This window comes from Mobula hypostoma, chromosome 3 (assembly GCF_963921235.1).
Source record: "Mobula hypostoma chromosome 3, sMobHyp1.1, whole genome shotgun sequence".
In the NCBI taxonomy this organism is placed as follows: Eukaryota; Metazoa; Chordata; class Chondrichthyes; order Myliobatiformes; family Myliobatidae; genus Mobula; species Mobula hypostoma.
Window position 1 is genome coordinate 49,185,060 of NC_086099.1, and position 20,878 is coordinate 49,205,937.

At 41.7% G+C, this 20,878-nt stretch overlaps 2 protein-coding genes across 2 annotated transcripts in view; one reads left to right on the plus strand and one right to left on the minus strand.

Annotated features, from left to right (window-relative positions):
* Positions 1–4,209, minus strand: part of srek1ip1 (SREK1-interacting protein 1) — a 30,124-nt gene extending 25,915 nt beyond the window's left edge. The window contains exon 1 of the mRNA XM_063042111.1: positions 4,149–4,209. Coding sequence (XP_062898181.1) covers positions 4,149–4,161 — 13 coding nt within the window. The 5' untranslated portion in view covers positions 4,162–4,209. The remainder of the gene's footprint in view (positions 1–4,148) is intronic.
* Positions 4,210–4,416: 207 nt separating this feature from the next.
* cwc27 (CWC27 spliceosome associated cyclophilin) overlaps positions 4,417–20,878 on the plus strand; it is a 168,753-nt gene continuing 152,291 nt past the window's right edge. Inside the window, exons 1-5 of the mRNA XM_063043006.1 lie at positions 4,417–4,804; positions 13,095–13,191; positions 15,182–15,294; positions 15,801–15,944; positions 20,574–20,672. Of these exons, the coding sequence (XP_062899076.1) occupies positions 4,763–4,804; positions 13,095–13,191; positions 15,182–15,294; positions 15,801–15,944; positions 20,574–20,672 (495 nt within the window). The 5' untranslated portion in view covers positions 4,417–4,762. The remainder of the gene's footprint in view (positions 4,805–13,094; positions 13,192–15,181; positions 15,295–15,800; positions 15,945–20,573; positions 20,673–20,878) is intronic.

Below are 20,878 nucleotides of genomic sequence, written 5' to 3' on the forward strand. Positions count from 1 at the left end.
CAGTCTGCAAACTGAAGAGGAATTTGAGTGAAATTCCTGTATGCCTGACCCCGCACTTGGTTTTAAGAGGTTGCTAATTCAAAAAATGCTTTCAAAATCTCTTTTAGAAGTTGGCAGTGCATTTTGTAGATGGTGCACCTGGCAGATATTGTGGACTAAGTTTACAGGAGCCAGTGAGGTTCAAAGTAAGCAGCTGGTTCACCCTGGATGGCACTGTGCATTGAGTGTTGTTGGAATGCAGTCACCTGGGCAAGTACAGACTATTACACCACATTTGTGAGTAGCAAGTGGTAAAAAGGTTAGGGGAGTTATGAGAGAAGTCCCTGGCTGCATGACCTAGGCTACGGCAGCTCTTGTAGCGACAGTATTAATATGGATGATCCAATTATAGGCATCCGTTAGTCTCATGAGACCATGGATTTGTGCCTTGGAAGATTTCCAGGGCGCAGGCCCGGGCAAGGTTATATGGAAGACCAGCAGCTGCCCATGCTGCAAGTCTCCCCTCTCCACGCCACCGATGTTGTCCAAGGGAAGGTCATTAGGACCCACACAGCTTGGCACCAGTGTCGTCGCAGAGCAATGTGTGGTTAAGTGCCTTGCTCAAGGGCACAGACGCTGCCTCAGCAAAGGCTCGAACTAGCAACCTTCAAATCACTAGACGAACGCCTTAATTGGATGGTCCAATTATTTTTTCATTAATTATAATTATTGTAGATATAATTATGGTAATAATTCCATTGAACAAAGGAAGACTATTATATTTTGTCACATTGAAGATTGCAAGATTTGGATAGATACATGGATAGTTGGGGTATGTAGGGCTATGGTCCAGAGGTGGGTCGATGGGACTAAGCAGAATAACAGTGAGGCATAACTAGATGGGCTGAAGGGCCCGTTTCAAAGCTGTAGTACTCTATGGATATTGACTGAAGTTGTAGTGTTTGATAATTCATCCAAACTTTTGTGCCACCAACATATTCTTCCTAGTGTCTATGCTATTCTTCCTAATCACTACATTTTGTCACAAGCACCTCCACATTTCCACCATACTCAAAGTAAAGAATTAAGAAAGTGGATATATTATGAGAATGGCCTTCAGTTTTGAAATCACAAACAAGAGAAAATCTGCAGATACTGGTAATTCAAGTAACACACACAAAATGCTGGAGGAACTCAGCAGGCCAGGCAGCGTCTATCGAAAAGAGGACAGTCTATGTTTCGAGCTGAGACCCTTCAGCAGGACTGAAGGAAAAAGACGAGGAGTCGAAGTAAAAGGGTGGGGGAGTGGAGGGAGAAACACAAGGTGATAGGTGAAACTGGGAGGGGGGAGGGGTGAAAGAGATACAGAGCTGGAGAATGACAGAATCTAATAGGAGAGGACAGAAGGCTATGGAAGAAAGAGAAAGGGGAGAGAGCATCGGAAGGAGGCGATGGACAGCCAAGGAGATAAGGTGAGAGAGGGAAATCAGAATGGGGAATAGAGGAAGGGGGACATTACTGAAAGTTCGATAAATCGATGTTCATGCCATTAGGTTGGACGCTACCCACACAGAATATAAGGGGTTGCTCCTCCAATCTGAGTGTGGCCTCATCACGATAGTGGAGGAGGCCATGGATGGCCATGTCAGAATGGGAATGGGAATGGGAAGTGGAATTAAAGAGGGTGGCCACTGGGAGATCCCTCTTTCTCTGGTGGAAGGAGCGTAGCTGCTTGGCAAAGTAGTCTCCTAATCTACCTCGGGTCTCGCCGATATACAAGAGGCGGCACTTCACCTGTGAGTCTGTGGGGCCATCTATCGTATTGGTGCTCCCAGTGTGGCTTCTTGTATATTGATGAAACGTGAAGATTAAATTAAATCTCGGTCTTCTGCTATTGTCAAATTTTGATATAGTACTTCCAAATCCCAGTTCTAAGATGATGAGAGGCATTGATCGTGTGGATAGTCAGAGGCTTTTTCCCAGGGCTGAAATGGCTGCCACAAGAGGACACAGGTTTAAGGTGCTTGGGAGTAGGTACAGAGGAGTTGTCAGGGGTAAGTTTTTTACGTAGAGTGGTGAGTGCGTGGAATGGGCTGCTGGCAACGGTGGTGGAGGCGGACATGATAAGAGTCTTTTAAGAGACTTTTAGATAGGTACATGGAGCTTAGAAAAATAGAGGGCTATGGGTAACCCTAGTAATTTCTAAGGTAGGGACATGTTCAGCACAACTTTGTGGGCCGAAGGGCCTGTATTGTGCTGTAGGTTTTCTATGTTAAATCATTTATGCAAATTAGAAACAGTAGTTCAAAACCCTGTCAGTTAAGAGTAACTATGATTACTCTCTGATCTGTTTTCTGTTCTGTGACTGGTTTACTAAACATTCTGTCTTATGCTTTGACCTCACTTATGATCTTGGAAAACTACTCATTTTTTGTATTCTCCATTATCTACAAGATCTGCTCTGCGCAATCATATAATGTCATTTGCACATTTTGCAAGAATGCAGCAGTCCACCTTGATATAGACAATATTCAAGCCACACAAGAGGATAATATCCACTTCCATCAAGAGTCTACCTACTCTTGATATTTAACAGTATTAGCATTCGCCAAGTCACCTCTGACCAGTAATTTAATTAGAAACATAGAAAACCTACAGCACAATACAGGCCCTTTGGCCCACAATGCTATGCAGAACATGTACTTACTTTAGAAATTACCTAGGGTTACCCATAGCCCTCTATTTCTCTAAGCTCCATATACCTATCCAGGAGTCTCTTAAAAGACCAGACAATTGAACCAGACAAATAATTATTGTGGGAGTAAGTACAGGAGAGGGGTTAATGACTCACCTCCCAATTCTCCAATACTTTTTCACCATCTTGAGAACACAATAGGAACGTGACAAAACATTGTCCATTTGTTTGGATGTGTGCAGCTCCAAGAGAACTTTAGTAACACAAAACTATTGGATACAAAACAGTTTATTTGATTGGCACCTCACTCAACACCATTGAGCTAGTCCAGATGCACAGTATGCTATTAACTTGCACTGATAATGTCTCCCATCAAAGAGCAAGAGCACCAGATGTATGAGAATACAAACGTCTCTAGGCTCCATGCATCTGGTGCTCACCCTTGACTTTGCAAATACAACTGCCACTGACATTAAATCTTGGAACTCTTCCCCAAACATCTTATCATCACCATCTGCAGGTCAGTTACAGAAAGGCAATAAGATGCTGGCCTTCTCAGTTGAGATCCATATAACCACAAGTAATTGAAAGAAAACCAAATAATTTCTAAAACAAAAATGCTTCAGCATTATTGGAAATTTCTTCTCACTAATCATTCGTATTTAAAAAAAGCAAAAGCAGAGAATCTGAATTAATGAGACCATTCTACTATTTAGATCATGTCTAAGCCTACACTAAGTCCAGCTGTGTGCTAACATCCTCAATTCCTTTGAGTGACTCATTAGCCGCCAACTTTGGAGTTGCTACACTCAGTTGAACAGAGTTCTTTAGGTGTACAGAATTCCAGATCCACATCCTTCAATTTCATTTCTCATAATCTCTCTCTCATCTCTTATCCTGAGACAATTACCTCTAAACTAGGCAGCAAAACAAACCCTACTCAGTCGATTGGTGCTCATGACTTGAAACACATTAAAAAGTAATACATTTCGATATAGAACCATTTTTTGTAGAATTTCTTAATGCTAGAAATTGATCTGGTGAACTCTAGGAAGAGTAGCTTATTCAAAACAGACATATCATCGTTCCGTAAGGAGATACAACTTCACAACAATGGTCTTGTTTTGCCCACTAATAACCAAATATTTTAGCCAATCCCAAACCCTCGAAATAACAGTTAAATACAGTGCGTTCAAAATTCGCATCGACCTACTGTTTCTAAAGGATCACATCGCTCTGAATGTCAACATCCATTATTTGGGCGTGGATAGGTGAATCGATTGTCAAGAAGGGAAAGGATGTCAGAACTCTTCTATGAACGTCGCTAACTTTACCACGCCATCCAGTGATCTGCTTCTTCTGTAAACAGATCCAATTTGAATCACATTTCCCTCCTTTAAAATTATCAGTGTTTGAGAAACCTCAGAGTACCCTAAAGAAAACACAAGGAATTACGTTTTATCCTTATATTCACCTGAAAAAGCCATCGCAAACCTCCACTCGCAACCTCGTTTGCAAGATCAACTTCCACTTCCTGGTACACCTTTGAAACCTACCCGCCAGCCAGACTTCCGCTCTAAATTGGAATAGAGATACAGTAACAAAGAGCAAGTGTCACAAGAATACCAGTAAAAGTGAAAAATTACCATTATCTTCAGAATCTAAAATATGATAAAAGGAAGTTACCTTTCTTCGACAAATAATATTTTTTCTCAATAATCAGTCTTGGAAGTCATTTGCTTTCAGGACAGTTTTCGCCGCGTACTACCATCTGCTGAAGTGTTGGTTACTTTGCTGTGCGGCGTTAGCTGTCGCTTGTTTTAAGTGGAAACGTGTAACCGTACTAAGGGAATAGTGGCTTGGCTTTTGAAGGTTATTGGGGTTTATTGCAAGCTGATATTTCATTGTGTTCGTGGGCTGGAGCGGCTGAATCCAGATCGCCCGCTTTCTTTCGAACGCACTTGGCAAGCTGCAAACACGGCGCAAAGCGTGTGCCGGGACTGCAAGTGCTACTGACGGGTCGGAGGTGCGAGGCCGCAGGGCGCGGGTTCTGGAGATTTAGATAGAAATCCCCGCCAAACTGCTGCCATGAGTAACATCTACATCCAAGAACCGCCCAGCAGTGGCAAGGTAAAGTAACGTCCGCCATCCGGAGTACTCCAGTTCCGCGCTCCTGTTACTGCGCTCACACTGAGGTGATGCAAACGAAATTCAAGGCCGTCTCCTGGAAGGGGCTGCGCAAGAGATTTGCTAAGAGTTAGCTGGGTTACGATGCTACATTTGTAAGGAGAGCCTTAAATATCCAAGACTTGGAGTGACGAAGGCTGAGACACGGGGAGAGCAGATTGATGTATACAAATTTATGAAGGTTATATAGGAAGGATAGGAAATTGTCATGACCAATTAACGTCAACTGAAAGGCACTGGCTGAAGGAGACACACGATCTCCTGGAGGAACTCAGCGGGTTGAGCATAATGTATTGGACAAAACAAATTGTTGAATTGGGTCAAAACCCTGCATCAAGACCCGAATCGTTGACAGTTCGTATCCCCTCCCCTTCAGATGATGCCTGATTCGCTGAGTACCTCCAGCAGATTGTTTGCTACCGTAGGTTGGAGGTAGGGTATACAAGTTTCAGAGAAGGTCTAAGGAAGATATTTCCCATGCAAAGGGTGGTTGAAATTCGGAACACATTGCCTATAAAGAATGTGAGGCAGGCACGCACACAACATTTAAGATGTATTTAGATAAGCACCTGAAGTATCATGGCTATGGGGTGAATGTTGTAATGGGTATAGATAGATAGATTACAGATGGGTAAGTAACCCAGAGAGAATGGGCAGAAAGGCTTGTTTCATTGCCATGGATGAGCTGTTAAAAGGTGCTTTCTTCCAGTCCACAAAAGCAAAGGAACAATTTTCCTGATAACTTGCCATTTGTTCTGATGTGTGATTTTGCTGCAGTGGAAATGTTAAGAGAAGGAGAAGGAGCCGATCATTGGAATCTTGAATGTGCTCCACCATTTAGTAAAATCATGCCTGACCCAATCTTGGCCTTAATATCTCTTCTACACTTTCTCCTGACTTCTCTTGAATTTTTTTAAAATTTAAATGTCATTCTTCACCTATATAACCTCCTCGATTCTCTGAGGTAGAAAATTCCAAGGATTTACAATACTGAGAAGAAATATTTGTCCTTTTCTCCTTGGGGTGACGGAGGATGAGAGGTGACCTGATAGAGGTGCATAAGGTGATGAGAGGCATTAATCGTGTGGATAGCTGGAGGCTTTTTTCCCAGGGCTGAAATGGCTAACACGAGGGGGCACGGTTTTAAGGTGTTTGGAAGTAGGTACAGAAGGGATGTCAGGGGCACGTGGAATGCACTGCTGGTGATGGTGGCGGAGGCGTATACAATACGGTCTTTTAAGAGACTCTTAGATAGCTACATGGAGGTTAGAAAAATAGAGACCTATGTGGTAGGGTAATCCTATGCAGTTTCTAGGGCAGGTTAAATGGTCAGCACAACATTGTGGGCTGTAGATTTCTGTTTTATGTTCTCTACCTGCTTGTCTCCATTTGGAAAGGGTGACTTCCACGATTAACTATGTCCCCTACTTCTAGACATTTTCTGTAGGAGAAACATTACCTCAGCAAACCCCTCCCCCATACAGCCTCATCATTCTTTAAACATGGAGACCAAAATGCAAAGTACTCTAATTTGTGATACCCTTTGAAGTTGCATCAGTTTCCATTCTTTTATACAACATATCAATTGCAATTAAAGTTAACATTCTGTTTTGCATTGACATTGTACCTGCATGCTGACTAAAAAAGATGTGGATGCAGCTACGTGTTTCATGTTCTATGTCTTCCATAACATTTTGTAATCTCATTCTGTTTAAATAATTTGCCTTTCCATTTTTCTTTCTGAAGTGCATAACTTTTTCCCACAATATACTCCACTAACTTCAAGCCCACCCATTTAATTTAATTTAATTCTATACATCCTTTGCAGTTTTTTTGTGTCTTTACAACATGCTGACTTGCTTTATTTTGTCCTGTGAGCAAAATTGCACTGGTACATTTGCTAATGGATCGAGATATAAAAGATCATAAGAGCCAAATAAATGTAGGACCGCTCTACTATTAAGATCATGTTTGATCCTTGGCATTGGTTGAGAACAGCTGGTAAAATTCTGCTGCTCTCCAAAATGCTGACACATTTTCTTGGTGTTCAACTTGTTACGTACCCCGTAACTGGGTTGCCAAACCAGCAGAAGTGGACCACTTAGTTGGAGTCTGGTTAACAGAAACTAATAAAGTTTTATTAAAGAAATAAGCAACACAGTACTCTAATCGTAAGGATATAAATGCAACAGGTTAGCAATGATAAAACACACATGTACACAGAACTAGGGTAATAGGAATCAACCAAGCTCTATCGCAGTCTAGGGGTAAAATGATCAGTCTCAAATGATGCAGAGTTCAGTTCAGCTTAGTACAGTTCGCAGTAATCGCTGTTGTGCTGTTGGAGAGAGAGAGAGAGAATACAAATTTTGATTCAAACAAACCTTTGATGTTCTTCGCAGTTAGCTTTCGGGCGAACCCTTTTATGTCTTCTGTGGTCACCGACTGTGACCCCTCCGTTCCGGATACGACCGTTCTTCCGCGGTGAACCCGGCACCCAGGCAAGGGCGGACACACACACCAAGTTCCTGCCGATCGTCCCTTTTCACCCTGTCAGTCTATGGTCGGTTCCCTCAAATCAGACCTCCAACTCCTACCAACTTGTGGGGGCACACCGCTCTTCCAGGGTCTCGTTATCTCGTGAGCTCGTGGTGTGTGTTATGCCTTAGTGAAGCTGTTCTTTTTATCCCCCTGCTGGGGTAACACCTGTCCATCAAACTTCAAACAGTTCAGGTTCAAAGCAACTGGTCTGTCAATATTCTGAAATGTGTTTCTTTCTCGTTAATCTCTCTCCTCTCTTATTAGCATTTTGAACGTTTCTCCATTGTCTCACTTATCCCTCTCATCAGCATCAATCTTCTGATAACTTGGTTTGTCGTCACAAACTAAAGAAGGAAATATTTTAATAACTTGCGGAAATTTTCTAAATTTGAATGTGTAACAGTTTGCAGTACTATACTGATGTGGCATCCAGAGCTGTCTCTTGCTCTGGATTGTACTTTCACTCCTTAATGATGAGGCAAAAGGGTGTAAAATGCAGAGGAATGTGATAGAGGGTTTGGTTGGAGAAATGGTAAGAATACAGAGAGACTCAAGTTGCATGGGAGAGAGAATCCTGAATTGATGTGAACTATTTTGTGCATTGTGTACAATTCAAAATAGGATGTCTGGAATTAAATCAGGTAATAGTCACTTTGACAACTATTGCTGTATTTGTTTTTTTATATAAATGTAGCCCCCCTGGCCACCTTCAGGGTCACTCGGCTCGCTGTCGTCTAGGGAAACAGCCCTCGGCCCCGCCAAACTGGGTAATTAGTTTGTGTGGATGCTGTGTGATGTACCCCACCCCGCCCAAATAACAGACAATACACCAGATACGTTTAAATGATTTACAGTTTATAGATATTACTGGAACTATATAATTAATAGAGAATAAATTATCAAAGGAAAATAAAAGGCGCCACACGTATCAAAGTTCAGTCTCTTCGTGCACAAAACAGTTGGAGCTCGGGACCCTTCTTCTTCACCCTGTGACCCTTTGGACCAACTATACCAGCCGCCTGGTACCAACAACGGTGGTCGACCAGACGCTCCACACGAGTCTGTCTCCGTCTCCTCTCCTCGCTGAACGCCCTCCTCGGGGTCCAACCCCGTTAGCGGACTCACAGCACCTGGTCCATCCTCTGTCTTTCTCTTCCACCTTCTGCCCCAAAACCCCATGCATACAGTATCTTCAAATACACCAAAAACATAACAACTATCCCAATTGGTTCATAACATCATATCAGTAACGTGATTCAACAAACTGCTATCAGGAAGGACTTCCTCAGCGTTTAACATAACAAAAAAGCATTCCCAAGTATAACATAACAAAGAAGCCACTTTAGTTAGCCTACACAGTAACATTAAAAATGAAACCGCCTTACACTCTCCCCCCATCAAATAAAGTCATGTCCTAATGACTTATAAATAACTCGCCAACCAGTCCTGCAGACACACAACAAACACATACACAGATACACACAGTGACAGTGCTCCCCAAACAGTGGACCTTAGGCCCATCCTACGGGCGCTACATAGGCCAACCTATCTGGGAGCTTCTTAACCCTCCGAGACCTCCGTACCCCCTCACCTAAACCCAAAAGGCTCAGACACTACTAGGGATACCTCGGGCCTGCTTGCCAGCTCCTCTCTCACTCAGGCCACCATTACAGCTCGGAGCCCCCTGTCCCGTGTCCGGGGCCCCGCTTATTTTCCTTCCTGGTCCTGTTGTAACTCAGACTGCCCACAGCCAGCCCTCCCCACTACACCTGACTCAGTGGGAGAAGGGCCAAAGGTCTCTTCCTCAATCACGGGGAAGTTAGCGAAAGGCAGCAGGTACCACATGTGCAGCACATCATCCTTCGAATCTGTATTCTCGATCGGTAGCTGCTGTTTAAGTTTCCTCCAACCTGAAACATTTAGCCGGGGCTACCCTTTCAGCCTCCTGCAGTCGAGACGTCAGCTTTGGGGACTCCTTCAACTCCCGCCACAGTCTCAGCAGCTCTGACTCAGGGTTCTTGGCCATCTCAATCTGGGACGCAGTTACCCCACCAGCTTCTTCCACCCTGACCTGAAAAGCAGCAGTTAAAGTATGTTCAGCCTCCAGTTTTTTCTTCTTGATGACGTCTTCCAGGTCAACTTTCAGGCTCCTTTCAAGTGTCTGCCTCCCTTTTCCGAGATCTGTCCTCCATTTCTTCACCTCCTGGGGAGTGTAGTCAAAGTCCCCTCCCTGGGCTCTCGGTTTTCTGTTGGCCTTAGTCAGAACACTTCCTTGATCTTCCCCAACTGGTAAGTCTTCCAATCTTTTCTGGATCGACGTCTTGAGCTTCTGCTGCTCCCTTCGAAGGTGGGTCATTGTTTCTTCTCGCTGGATTAATTCATCAGTACATGACCACAGTGTCGGCTTGGAATTCTGTAGCTCCTTCTCCACGTTGACGAGCGTGAATTCCAAGTCTGCAATGGTCGTCCCACAAGTGCGGCACTCAGTCTCCGGCCGGCATTTCTGAGCACTCAGTTCAGCAGTGCAAATCCCCTCTCTCCCCTGTGTCTCATTCAGATTGACGACCTGGGTTTCCATCCCCAGGTCCACCAACGTCTGTTCCAACACCAGGAAGTTCAACTGGTATGTCGGGTCATTTTTCTCACATTGCACCAAACTCCTCCGGCCAAAAACTCCTCCGTGTTTGACACTTCGCTTCTGTCGCCCGGGCTCAGCCACTCACCTCGCCTCATAGTCCCCCCAGGCCAATCCAAGCTCTAGGCGGTCATCTACATACGCCAAAACACCATACACCTTCACTTCCCCCATGGTCTTCCTCATGTCCCGCGGGAAAGATGCAGGAGCTCCGGATATGCCCTTGGGCATCTTTACGGATCAGAAGAATCCTAGGGAACTAATAACAGCTGTCTTCGGCTCAACAACCACACTCCTCGGGTTCTGGCAACATGCACTCCTCAGATCCAGCACATTAAACCACGTCGCATAATCCACACACAGGCTGCCTTCATCTTCCACGGCGCCAGGGTCCAGTTGCCGCGACCTCTCTCTCACTGAGGTGTCTTCAGCGGTCAACTCCCCTCCCTCGTGGTAGTTCGGAGCATCTACTAAGAGGGTATTACCCTCAGCTACTTCCCCCAGGCCGTACCACAGCTGGGTCTTGTTTAAATTCGGTACCAGCTCAAGGCTGCTACACACGTCCTCAGAAGCAACTCGACACGCTGGGTGCCCAGTCAATGCCCCCATGAACACCAGGGTCATTAACCAATCATCATCTTCTGGATAATTACTGGCACTGGTACCCAAAACCTCCGGTGCCCTTGCAGTTGTCAAGGGTAAATGCTTCAGACACCGGTTGTAAAATGAACTGTACAACAACTTGACTTGCGCCCCGGGGTTGAGGATAGCTTTAGCATTGCTCACCTCTATCCGTAACGACACCCTGGGGTGTGGTCCCTCTAAGCCTTCAGGAATAGGGTCTTTTCCTTTCGGAAGTTCATTGGTACATTGCTGGGAACGTGCTTTCCCAGAGACCCCAAGCCATTCCCCCACTGGGCCTCCACTAAGTTTCCCGACACCTCTCTGATCAGCTGAACAACTGGGGGAGGGGCTGATCCCCTGAAATGATCCCCCTGGCACTGCAAGCAATTTAGCCGCCCTCCTAGCCAGAGAAGACACACTGAAAACTTTCCCCCCTCTTTCAAATAACTGACAGCTGTCACTACGGTGTAAGTGAACCGGACAGCTCTAACACCGTCACCAGCCCGCCTACTTAAACTTTCAACCAATCCCTGTCGCTCTCCCTCAACCGAGCACTGCCACTCATCTAACAACTGAGAGATCCGCTTCGCCCACGTCACGCACGCCTCCACCCCTCTTGGGGTGGACACTATCCCAAGCGCCAGGCGGAGCCTGCCAGAGCTAGAACATTTATTCGCACACATTACCTCCAAATCAGACCACTCTTTCCTCTCTCTCCCAACAGCATGGACAGCCCCGAGTGCCACCTCCAACTCGTCAATGCCAGCCTGAACTCGAACAAAGATCTCACCCACCACGCATACAGCAATAACCAGCAAATAACCCACAGAGACACACGTTACAGATTTAAACAGGGCACCCACACAGCATACCAGTTGACCCAATCCTGGACAAAGACCACACAATGTAGCCCCCCTGGCCACCCTCAGGGTCGCTCGGCTCACTGTCATCGAGGGAAACAGCCCTCGGCCCCGCCAAACTGGGTAATAAGTTTGTGTGGATGCTGTGTGATGTACCCCACCCCGCCCAAATAACAGACAATGCACCAGATACGATTAAATGATTTACAGTTTATAGATATTACTGGAACTATATAATTAATAGAGAATAAATTATAAAAGGAAAATAAAAGGCGTCACACTTATCAAAGTTCAATCTCTTCGTGCACAAAACAGTTGGAGCTTGGGACCCTTCTTCTTCACCCTGTGACTCTTTGGACCACCTATACCGGCTGCCTGGGAACAACAATGGTGGTCAACCAGACGCTCCACACGTGTCCGTCTCCGTCTCCTCTCCTCGCCGAACGCCCTCCTCGGGGTCCGACCCAGTTAGCGGACTCACAGCACCTGGTCCATCCTCTGCCTTTCTCTCCCGCCTTCTGCCCCAAAACCCCGCGCATACAGTATCTTCAAATACACCAAAATTATTGCTATTGCGGTATTGCTATATTTACACTCTATTCTTGGTTGGTGCGGCTGTAACGAAACCAAATTTCCCTCGGGATTAATAAAGTATATCTATATATCTATCTATCTATCTATCTATCTAAAAACATAACAATTCCAATTGGTTCATAATGTCTTCTTATCAGTAATGTGATTCAACAAACTGCTAGTGGGAAGGACGTCCTCAGCGTTTAACATAACAAGCATTCCCAAGTATAACATAACAAAGAAGGCATTTTAATTAGCCTACACAGTAACATAAAAAATGAAACCCCCTTACATAAACTTGCATCAGTTTGTCCCCTATATTATGAATCTTTGAGCTGACAGCTTCTCAATCAACTTTCTATTGATTAATTTATTTCAGTACCATCTTTGCTTTCTTATTTCTTCCATATTGCAACATCTCAGGTAGTGAGTGCATCTTAGTTTAAACCACTAATCTTGACTTCAAGCTTCAAGAGCTGTTGTCCACCCCAACCCTGAACCATAATGATTTTTGTTTTAATAATTTCCTTTCAACGATAGTAACAGCTCTAATTTGATTCTAACTATAATTCTCTTTCTGTCATTTTCTTCTTTCCCTCTCTTGAGATAAAAATTATTTTCTCCTGGCAAGATAGCTTCATGGCTTTCTCCCGTTGCCACTGTCTCTTCAAAGTTCATTGTCCATTCTCCTCTGTCTATACCCCTCAGCTTGTTTTCATGGGCACATCATTTACCTTGCCTGACTGCACTACTCCTGCTGTCTCAGTCAATGGTTATAGGTACCGTATTGAATCCCAAAAATCTGCCTAATTTACAGAATCAGTGAGCATCATATAATTGTGAGATGCCCTTTTGTTTCTTTACTTTTAGACCATGATTACAATATCTACCAGGTGATACAGAAGTTTTGATTTTGATTAAGAAAATTGTTACAGATACCAATGTTATTAAACAATTATGCTTCTGACTATGTGATTCATTGTGGGATTTTAATTTTCAGGTCCTTTTGAAGACTACCGCAGGTGACATTGATATAGAATTATGGTCAAAAGAGGCACCAAAAGCGTGCAGGAACTTTATTCAACTCTGCATGGAAGGTAACTCAACAACTGTGTTATTTTGTAAAATTGTTCTAGTTTCCCTACAATTTGTTACATTGAAACAAGAGTTTTTATATGATTATATTAACTGAAGAAATACTTTTACAGTTAATACAATTTACTATATATGTAGATATTGAGATTATTAGATCAATTCCTAAAACCCTCATAATTTCTGATAATGGAGCCTTGTGACTTAAAATTCAGGATGATGTCACAGAAAAGTTGGAATATGCAGTCATCTCTTGTTTTCACTGTTCGATAACTTGGAAAGTACTGCTGAAGAAACTTGTAGACGGTACAAAATGCAGCAACCATGAAATGGTGGTAGAGGGAATGAATGTCTCTTTTCTGCAAATTATGATGATTGTACAGTTTTGATTACCCTGCAATAGAAAGGACATTAATGAGCTGTAAAGAATGTAATAAAGATTTACAAGAATGTTTCCTGGACTCAGGTCTGAGTTACAGGGAAAGGTTGGGCGGGTTAGGATTTTATTCCTTGTGGTGTAGGAGACTGAGGGGTGACCTTTTGGAAGTGTATAAAATCATGAAAATACAGGTAAGTTGAATGTACTAAGGTCTCTGCCCAAGGAAAGGGAACCAAAACCTAGTTCTTTTGTCCATGTAATGTAACTTCTATTTAATAGCACTTTTGCTACTTAGGAAGCTGGGTGACATCAGATGGCAGGTGCGACATGGACATCAAAAGAAGAATAGGGATGGAAAAAGACACCTTTATGAGAATATAGAGTATACTGACTAATACTAAACTAGGCATGACAACCCTCCTCAGAGTACTGAAATGTTACGTTTATCCAGTTATGTTATATGGCTCAGAATGTTGAACAATATCTAGTAAAATGAGGAAACGAATTGTAGCAGCAGAGATGTGGTTTTTCAGGAGGATGCAAAGAATATCATGGATGAAACTAATATCTAACGAGGATGTCATGAACAGAGCAAACACAAAAAGAGAAATAATGTATGAGATGATGAAAAGGCAACATAACTTCATTGGAAACAACAGGAATTCTGCAGATGCTGGAAATTCAAGCAACATACATCAAAGTTGCTGGTGAACGCAGCAGGCCAAGCAGCATCTATAGGAAGAGGCGCAGTCGACGTTTCAGGCCGAGACCCTTCGTTGGACATGTGATTAGGAAAGAGGAGTGAGAATGCATGGTAATTATGGGAAAGATTGAAGGGAAGAAAGCAAGAGGAAGACAAAGACAAATGATGATGGAGGCAGCTGCCAAAGAATTGGAAATGAATACCAATGAACTGATCCACTTGACCCGAAACAGGAGTGTGTGGGCCATGGCAGTCAAATCTCAAACTGGGCATGGCACCTGATGATGGTGATGATTTAATGACATCACAGGAGACCCATAAATGTATATCGGCCATCTTTTCTACAGATATTCTCTCTTACTTTAATAACGGATTCATATCCTGACTGAAAATATATATCTGCTTATCCAAATTTACCTTTGAATTTACTTACTTTGACACAGAAGGAAACCATTTTGTCCATATGTCCATACTACTCTCATCTGCAATTTGCTCAGTTCCATTTACTCTTTCTTTATTTCCTTGAACTCTACAACTTATTTTCCCCTGCATGCCTATTAATTCCATCTTTTTTTAAATCCACGCAACTGAAGTAAAGAATAATTTTATAGTAGCTAATTAACCTATCAGGCTCTCTATTGAAACTAGAAAGAGGTGATGAACCTGCAGAAACTTTGTTGTCAAAGAAGACATGCAAGTTCCAAGGTCGGGGTCAAATCCAGAGCTGAAGCAGCAGTGCACCAAATAAGTAACTTATTTTGCAAGCTTTAGGATTTAAGTAAGGTTAGTTTTAATCCAGTTAATGGACCTTTTGATCAAGAGGGTTTATTTTACAAAGAAAATATTAATATTTACTGAAGACTGCTAATTTGTAATGCTTTTCTGATTATGTACTGTTGTTTATTCCAATTAGGTTATTATGATAACACAATATTTCACAGAGTTGTACCCGGCTTTATTGTTCAAGGAGGGGATCCTACTCAAAGTGGAGCAGGTGGTGAGTCAATATATGGGAAGCCATTTAAGGTAAATATTATTTTCTATTTTCTTTATTTTGTTTCTTTAAGATATTGAATTATCCCAGTTAAATGTGAAGATTTTGCCACGATTTTTTAGTAAGGGATGAGAGTTGTGGAATTGTCTGTGTGATACAGGCAGCACACTTGTCTGTATATATATCTTAAGACAACAAGAGAATGGGAAAGCCTTGATTTTTCTGTGCTTATCCAGATTTTAGAGTTTTGCGGTCTAGAACTTTGCTCATTCATTAATTGCAGTTGCATTATAATTTGTTGGAACTCTTGAACAACACACACAAATATCGGGAGTAACTTAGCAGGTTGGGCAATGTATTTGAACGGGAATAGTCTTGATGAAGGATCTTGGCACAAAACAACAAGAATTTCCCTTCATAGATACTGCCTGACCCGCTAGGTTTGGGCAGCATTTTGTATGTGAATTGTTTGGATTATTTGTTGCTTGAAATCCATTTTTAATAAACTTTAGTCTTTTTCTTTATTATTTTATTTCAGGATGAATTTCATTCTCGTTTACGTTTTAACAGAAGAGGATTGGTTGCTATGGCAAATGCCGGCCCTCATGATAATGGAAGTCAATTTTTCTTTACATTGGGACCTGCAGATGAACTTAATAACAAGCATACCATCTTTGGAAAGGTTAGCTATGATAATAAATAAATTTTGGTTTTTGATTCCAGTATTATCTAGTAACGAATTCATCACAAAGTTCACACACTAAATGTAGACGCACACATGCTGTACACATACAACTTATCCAATAACTTTATTTACTGTGTTACATTTTTTCAGTAACAATATATAATGAAGAAAATTCTGTGTCAGTTGATTAATTCCTGCCTCAATATTGTGCCTTCTCCACTCATTCTGTTTTTGAGCACTTTGTGCTGTTGAACCTGGAATCTTCCTTTCACATCTTTCAAGCCTATATTCTCCTAACCACTGAACTGAAATCCGCTTTCATTGGATTTGTTGTTTTATCTACTCTTGATCTAATCTTTCCTTGAGTTTTTCATTTCATGTTTAATTACTTAAAGCCATTTCCTGGTAATAACTGAGAACCTGCCAAAGCTGAGATGAAGAAAAAAGGTCTTCCTGGTTAACTGTGTTACTGTTTATTTAAAAAGAAAACAATTCTTCCAAAAGTACTCTTTTTATTCTTTTGTTCCTGTCTGACTATGAAATGTTGTTTCAATTTATCCAATCTACATTTTGAAAGTTGACATCAGGACTTACTGTGGCTTGGCTTAATAACAAGGGTGCTCTTCCTTGTTTCTTTGAATGTATTTGTTGTTGAAAGTCAAACTATGTTCTCACTGGATTCCCTCCCACACTTGAAGCCATTTTTGTTTTTTTTTTCAGGGATTTGTTAAGCTATGTGAAAGGAATTCCCTTCAAAGCCTGGAAAATAATTTTGTGGGATCTTTTGTTATTTAAGCTGCAAAAACATTAAATAATAATGGCTTCATGAATTGCGATTAAATTCTTTTCTCATCTTCCTGCTGAAATGAATGGTTAATTTTTTTTTGTTTCCTCAGTCTTTTCTTCCCTCTTGACTGAATCATATTCATTGTGAGAAAAATGCAGTTTGCCATAAATTCAGTCAGTGTAGCATTGGTAGAATGTACAGAACACTGCTTTTGCTTTCAGGAGGTTCAAGCATGCACAATCCTAACCCTACATCAGTAATAGAGCACTATGGACTACCTCTTAAAGTAGCATGGACTTGTCTTTGATTTTTGTCTTTTTTTGCACTGAGGTTAAGGAAATCAGGATGACGAAAAGAAGGTATGAGGTTGCTTTAACAGTCAAGGTGAAGTAGAATCCTAAGGGCTTCTACAGGTATATTCAGAGTGAAAGGATAGCAAGGGACAAAATTGGTGTTTTGTTAGATCAGGGTGGTGATCTATGCATGGAGCTGAAAAAGATGGGGGCGATCTTAAGTGGATTTTTTGCGTCTGTATTAGGAGACATATACAGAGACAATAGAAGTGAAGCAGAGCAGCAGTGAGGTCATGAACTCTTTGCTGTCTTAAGCCAAATTAGGGTGGATAAATCCCCCAGGGTATGACATGGTGTTCCCTTGGACCCTGCAGGAGGCTAATACAGAAATTGCAGGGACCCTAGCAGAGATACTGAAAACTTCCTTACCTACAGGTCAGGTGCTGGAGATTTGGAGGATAGCTGATGTTGTTCCATTGTCTAAGAAAGGCTCTGAGAATAAGACAGGAAATTATAGGCTGATGAGCCTGATATGTGTAGTGGGAAAGTTACTGGAAGGTACTCTAAGGGACTGTATGTATACGTAAGTATTTGGTAGACAGGGACTGCTAAGGGATAGTCAACATGACTTTGTGTGTGGTACTGTCGGTCATGCCTAACCAATCTTAGAGTTTTTTGAGGAAGTTACCAGGAATGTTAATGAAAGCAAGGCAGTGGATGGTGTCTACATGGACTTTAGCAAGGCCTTTGACAAGGTCCCACATGGGAGGTTGATCAAGAAGATTCAGTCGATTGGCATTCAAGAAGAGGTAGTAAATTGGATTAGACGTTGGCTTTGCAGGGGAAGCCAGAGAGTGGTAGTAGATGGTTGTGACTGAAGACCTGTGACTAGTGGTGTTTTGCAGGGATCAGTGCTGGGTCTGTTGTTTGTCATCTATATCAATGATCTGGATGATATGTGGTAAAATGGATATGCAAATTTGTGGATGACACCAAGACTGAGAGTGCAGTGGACAACAAGGAAGACTATCAAAGCTTGCAGTAGGATCTGGATTAGCTGGACAATGTGCTGAAAAATGGCAGATGGAATTTAATGCAAACGTGTGTGAGGTGTTTCACTTTGGGAGGACCAACCAGTGTAAGGTCTTTCAAGGTGAATAATAGGGTATTGAGTGCAGTAGAACAACAATCTTGGAATACAGATCCATAATTCCTTAAAAGTGGTGTCACAGGTAGAGAGGGGCGTAAAGAAAGCTTTTGGCACATAGGCTTTCATAAATCAATGTATTGAGTACAGGAGTGGGAATGTTCTGTTGAAATGGTATAAGGTTTTGGTGAGCCCTAATTTGGAGTATTGTATGTAGTTTCAGTCACCTTCCTATTGGAAAGATGTAAATAAGATTGAAAGAATGCAGCAAAAACTTACAAGGATGATGCTGGAACTGAAGGATCTGAGTTATAGGGAAAGTAGAACTTTATTCCCTAGAACGTAGAAGATTGAGGGGAAATTTGATAGAGTTATACAAAATTATCAGGTGTATAGATAGGGTAAATGCCATCTGGCTTTTTCCATTGAGGTTGGGTGAGACTACAACTAGAGGTCATAATTAAGGGTGTGGAGAAAACTGCCAGAGCAAAGTGGTGGATGTGGGTTTAATTGGATAGGTACATGGATGGATGGAATATGCAGCGCTATGGTCCAGGAGCAAGTCAATGAGAATAAGCAGATTAATGGGTTGGCACTGTCTAGATGGGCTGAAGGGTTTGTGCTGTAGTGTTCTATGACTATAAGTTCTTACACTGGCTTGAGCCATTGCCAATGTGCATCTGGGCAGTTCTTCTATTTCTCATTTGATAAAGTACTTTAAAGAATAACATTTTCCATCAACAAATGTAAAGCTTGCTTTGTTTTGTTGTTACCTTTGTAAGTAGTTATCACTCATTTCAAGTGTCAGATGCCTCCAAAAGTATCTTTGTGGCAAGCTATTTTGGTGTGCTGCTGCTGTTTATGGCCTCTTGTTCCTCCACTAACTTCTGCTGAAGATTTAACACATTTTAATTTGTGTGTGATTTAAGAAAGTCTTCCACATCCTCCTGTTTGGGTCCACTTCATTAAACCCAGCCTCAATGTTAACTTAATATCTTCTCTAAAAATATTCAAAATTGTAAACCCATATATGTTGTTCTTACTTCACTCCATGTCTCCAAAGTGATATGCCTTATTACACACATTTCAGATGATAATCCTTGAAAGTAGCAATAACACACCGACCCTGGTGTTCTTCCAATGAACTAGTTACAGGGGACCTAAAATATTACTTAAATGTTGTCATTTCATTAATGAAAATTGGATGTGCTTGATGAGCAATATCCAATGTATTCCTTGTAAATTATAATTTGATGAAGTAAAGAAATCTTGACATTTTTTGTAGGTTACTACACTACTGAAAGATTGCTATCTTGTAATCTCTCTCCAGAGCCTTTGGGCTTTTGTGAATTAAAGGAAACAGAACATTTATTTTCAGACAGTAACATTTGTTTCAGCTTATTTTATTCTGCTCTGAAAGCTGCAATTGCTTCTTTGTCTGGAAGACGAAAGTTATGCATGATTGTAAAATTCCTGAAATGTTCAAACCAGGCAAGCATGCCTGAATGTTATGGCATTTCCTGGTGGAGCCACCACCCACTTTACATTATTTGAAGTCTTGTCTTTTCACTAATCATAATCAAAAACAGGGTCATTTGCCGTTGTTTCTGTTTTATTCACATGCTTAATCACATTTGTCACACCTTAATGAGATGTAGTCTCGCACTTCCCTTAATATTAATGGTTATTTTCTATAACAAAAAGGAGGCACATGCCCTGAACTGTATTGTAGTAAAATTTACTGCATGTTCATAATTTGAGAGATTGGTTTCTTTTCATTGAAAAAAATACACGTAATTTTAGTTGGTAAACAACGGGAATTCTGCAGATGCCTGAAACGTTGACTGTACCTCTTCATAGAGATGCTGCCTGGCCTGCTGCGTTCACCAACCCTGACGAAGGGTCTCGGCCTGAAACTTCGACTGTACCTCTTCATAGAGATGCTGCCTGGCCTGCTGCGTTCACCAGCAACTTTGATAATTTTAGTTGGTGGTGTGTCTCTCCATAATGTAAACTCTTCCGGTCTTAAAGCCTTCTGTGTTTTTCCAGTTTTGGCATCCTATTCCTTCCCATAGGCTTCTGGCTACTCATAGGCTTCTGCCTGCTGAGGCATCTCTCCTGGGACCTTCCTACCTCTTTCTTATTTTAAGAAGCTCTTTAAAGTTTAGCTTTTTGACCAAGCTTTTGAGAATTTATGCTTAAAATTGACTTGGTGTCAATATTTTAATGCTGTTTTTGAAGCAGTATTGAATATTTTGCATAATAAAGTTTATTTGTAAAAAATATTTTTGTATATAGAGTGTTCCACGTATACTTAGTATGTATGTAACTTGTATTAAGGTAACTTACATTAACAATTATATTGTTGATGTGAAAATTATACATTATTTTCCGAACAGGTGACTGGCGACACAATTTATAATATATTAAGATTAGCGGAAGTAGAAATTGATAAGGATGAACGACCAATTGTCCCTCACAGAATCAAATCTACAGAGGTGAGTTGAGTATAGATTGGTGTTAGACAGCATGTTTTTTGGATATTTTACTTTTACAAGTTCTTCAGTCATATTTATGTAGTGCAGCAAAGTTATATAACTGTATCATACCAATTTCATACTGTGAACATTAACTGTAGTTTGTTATATGCCTCAGACTGGTTCTGTGATAGTACCTTTCATACCATACTTTGGATTGTTTTGAC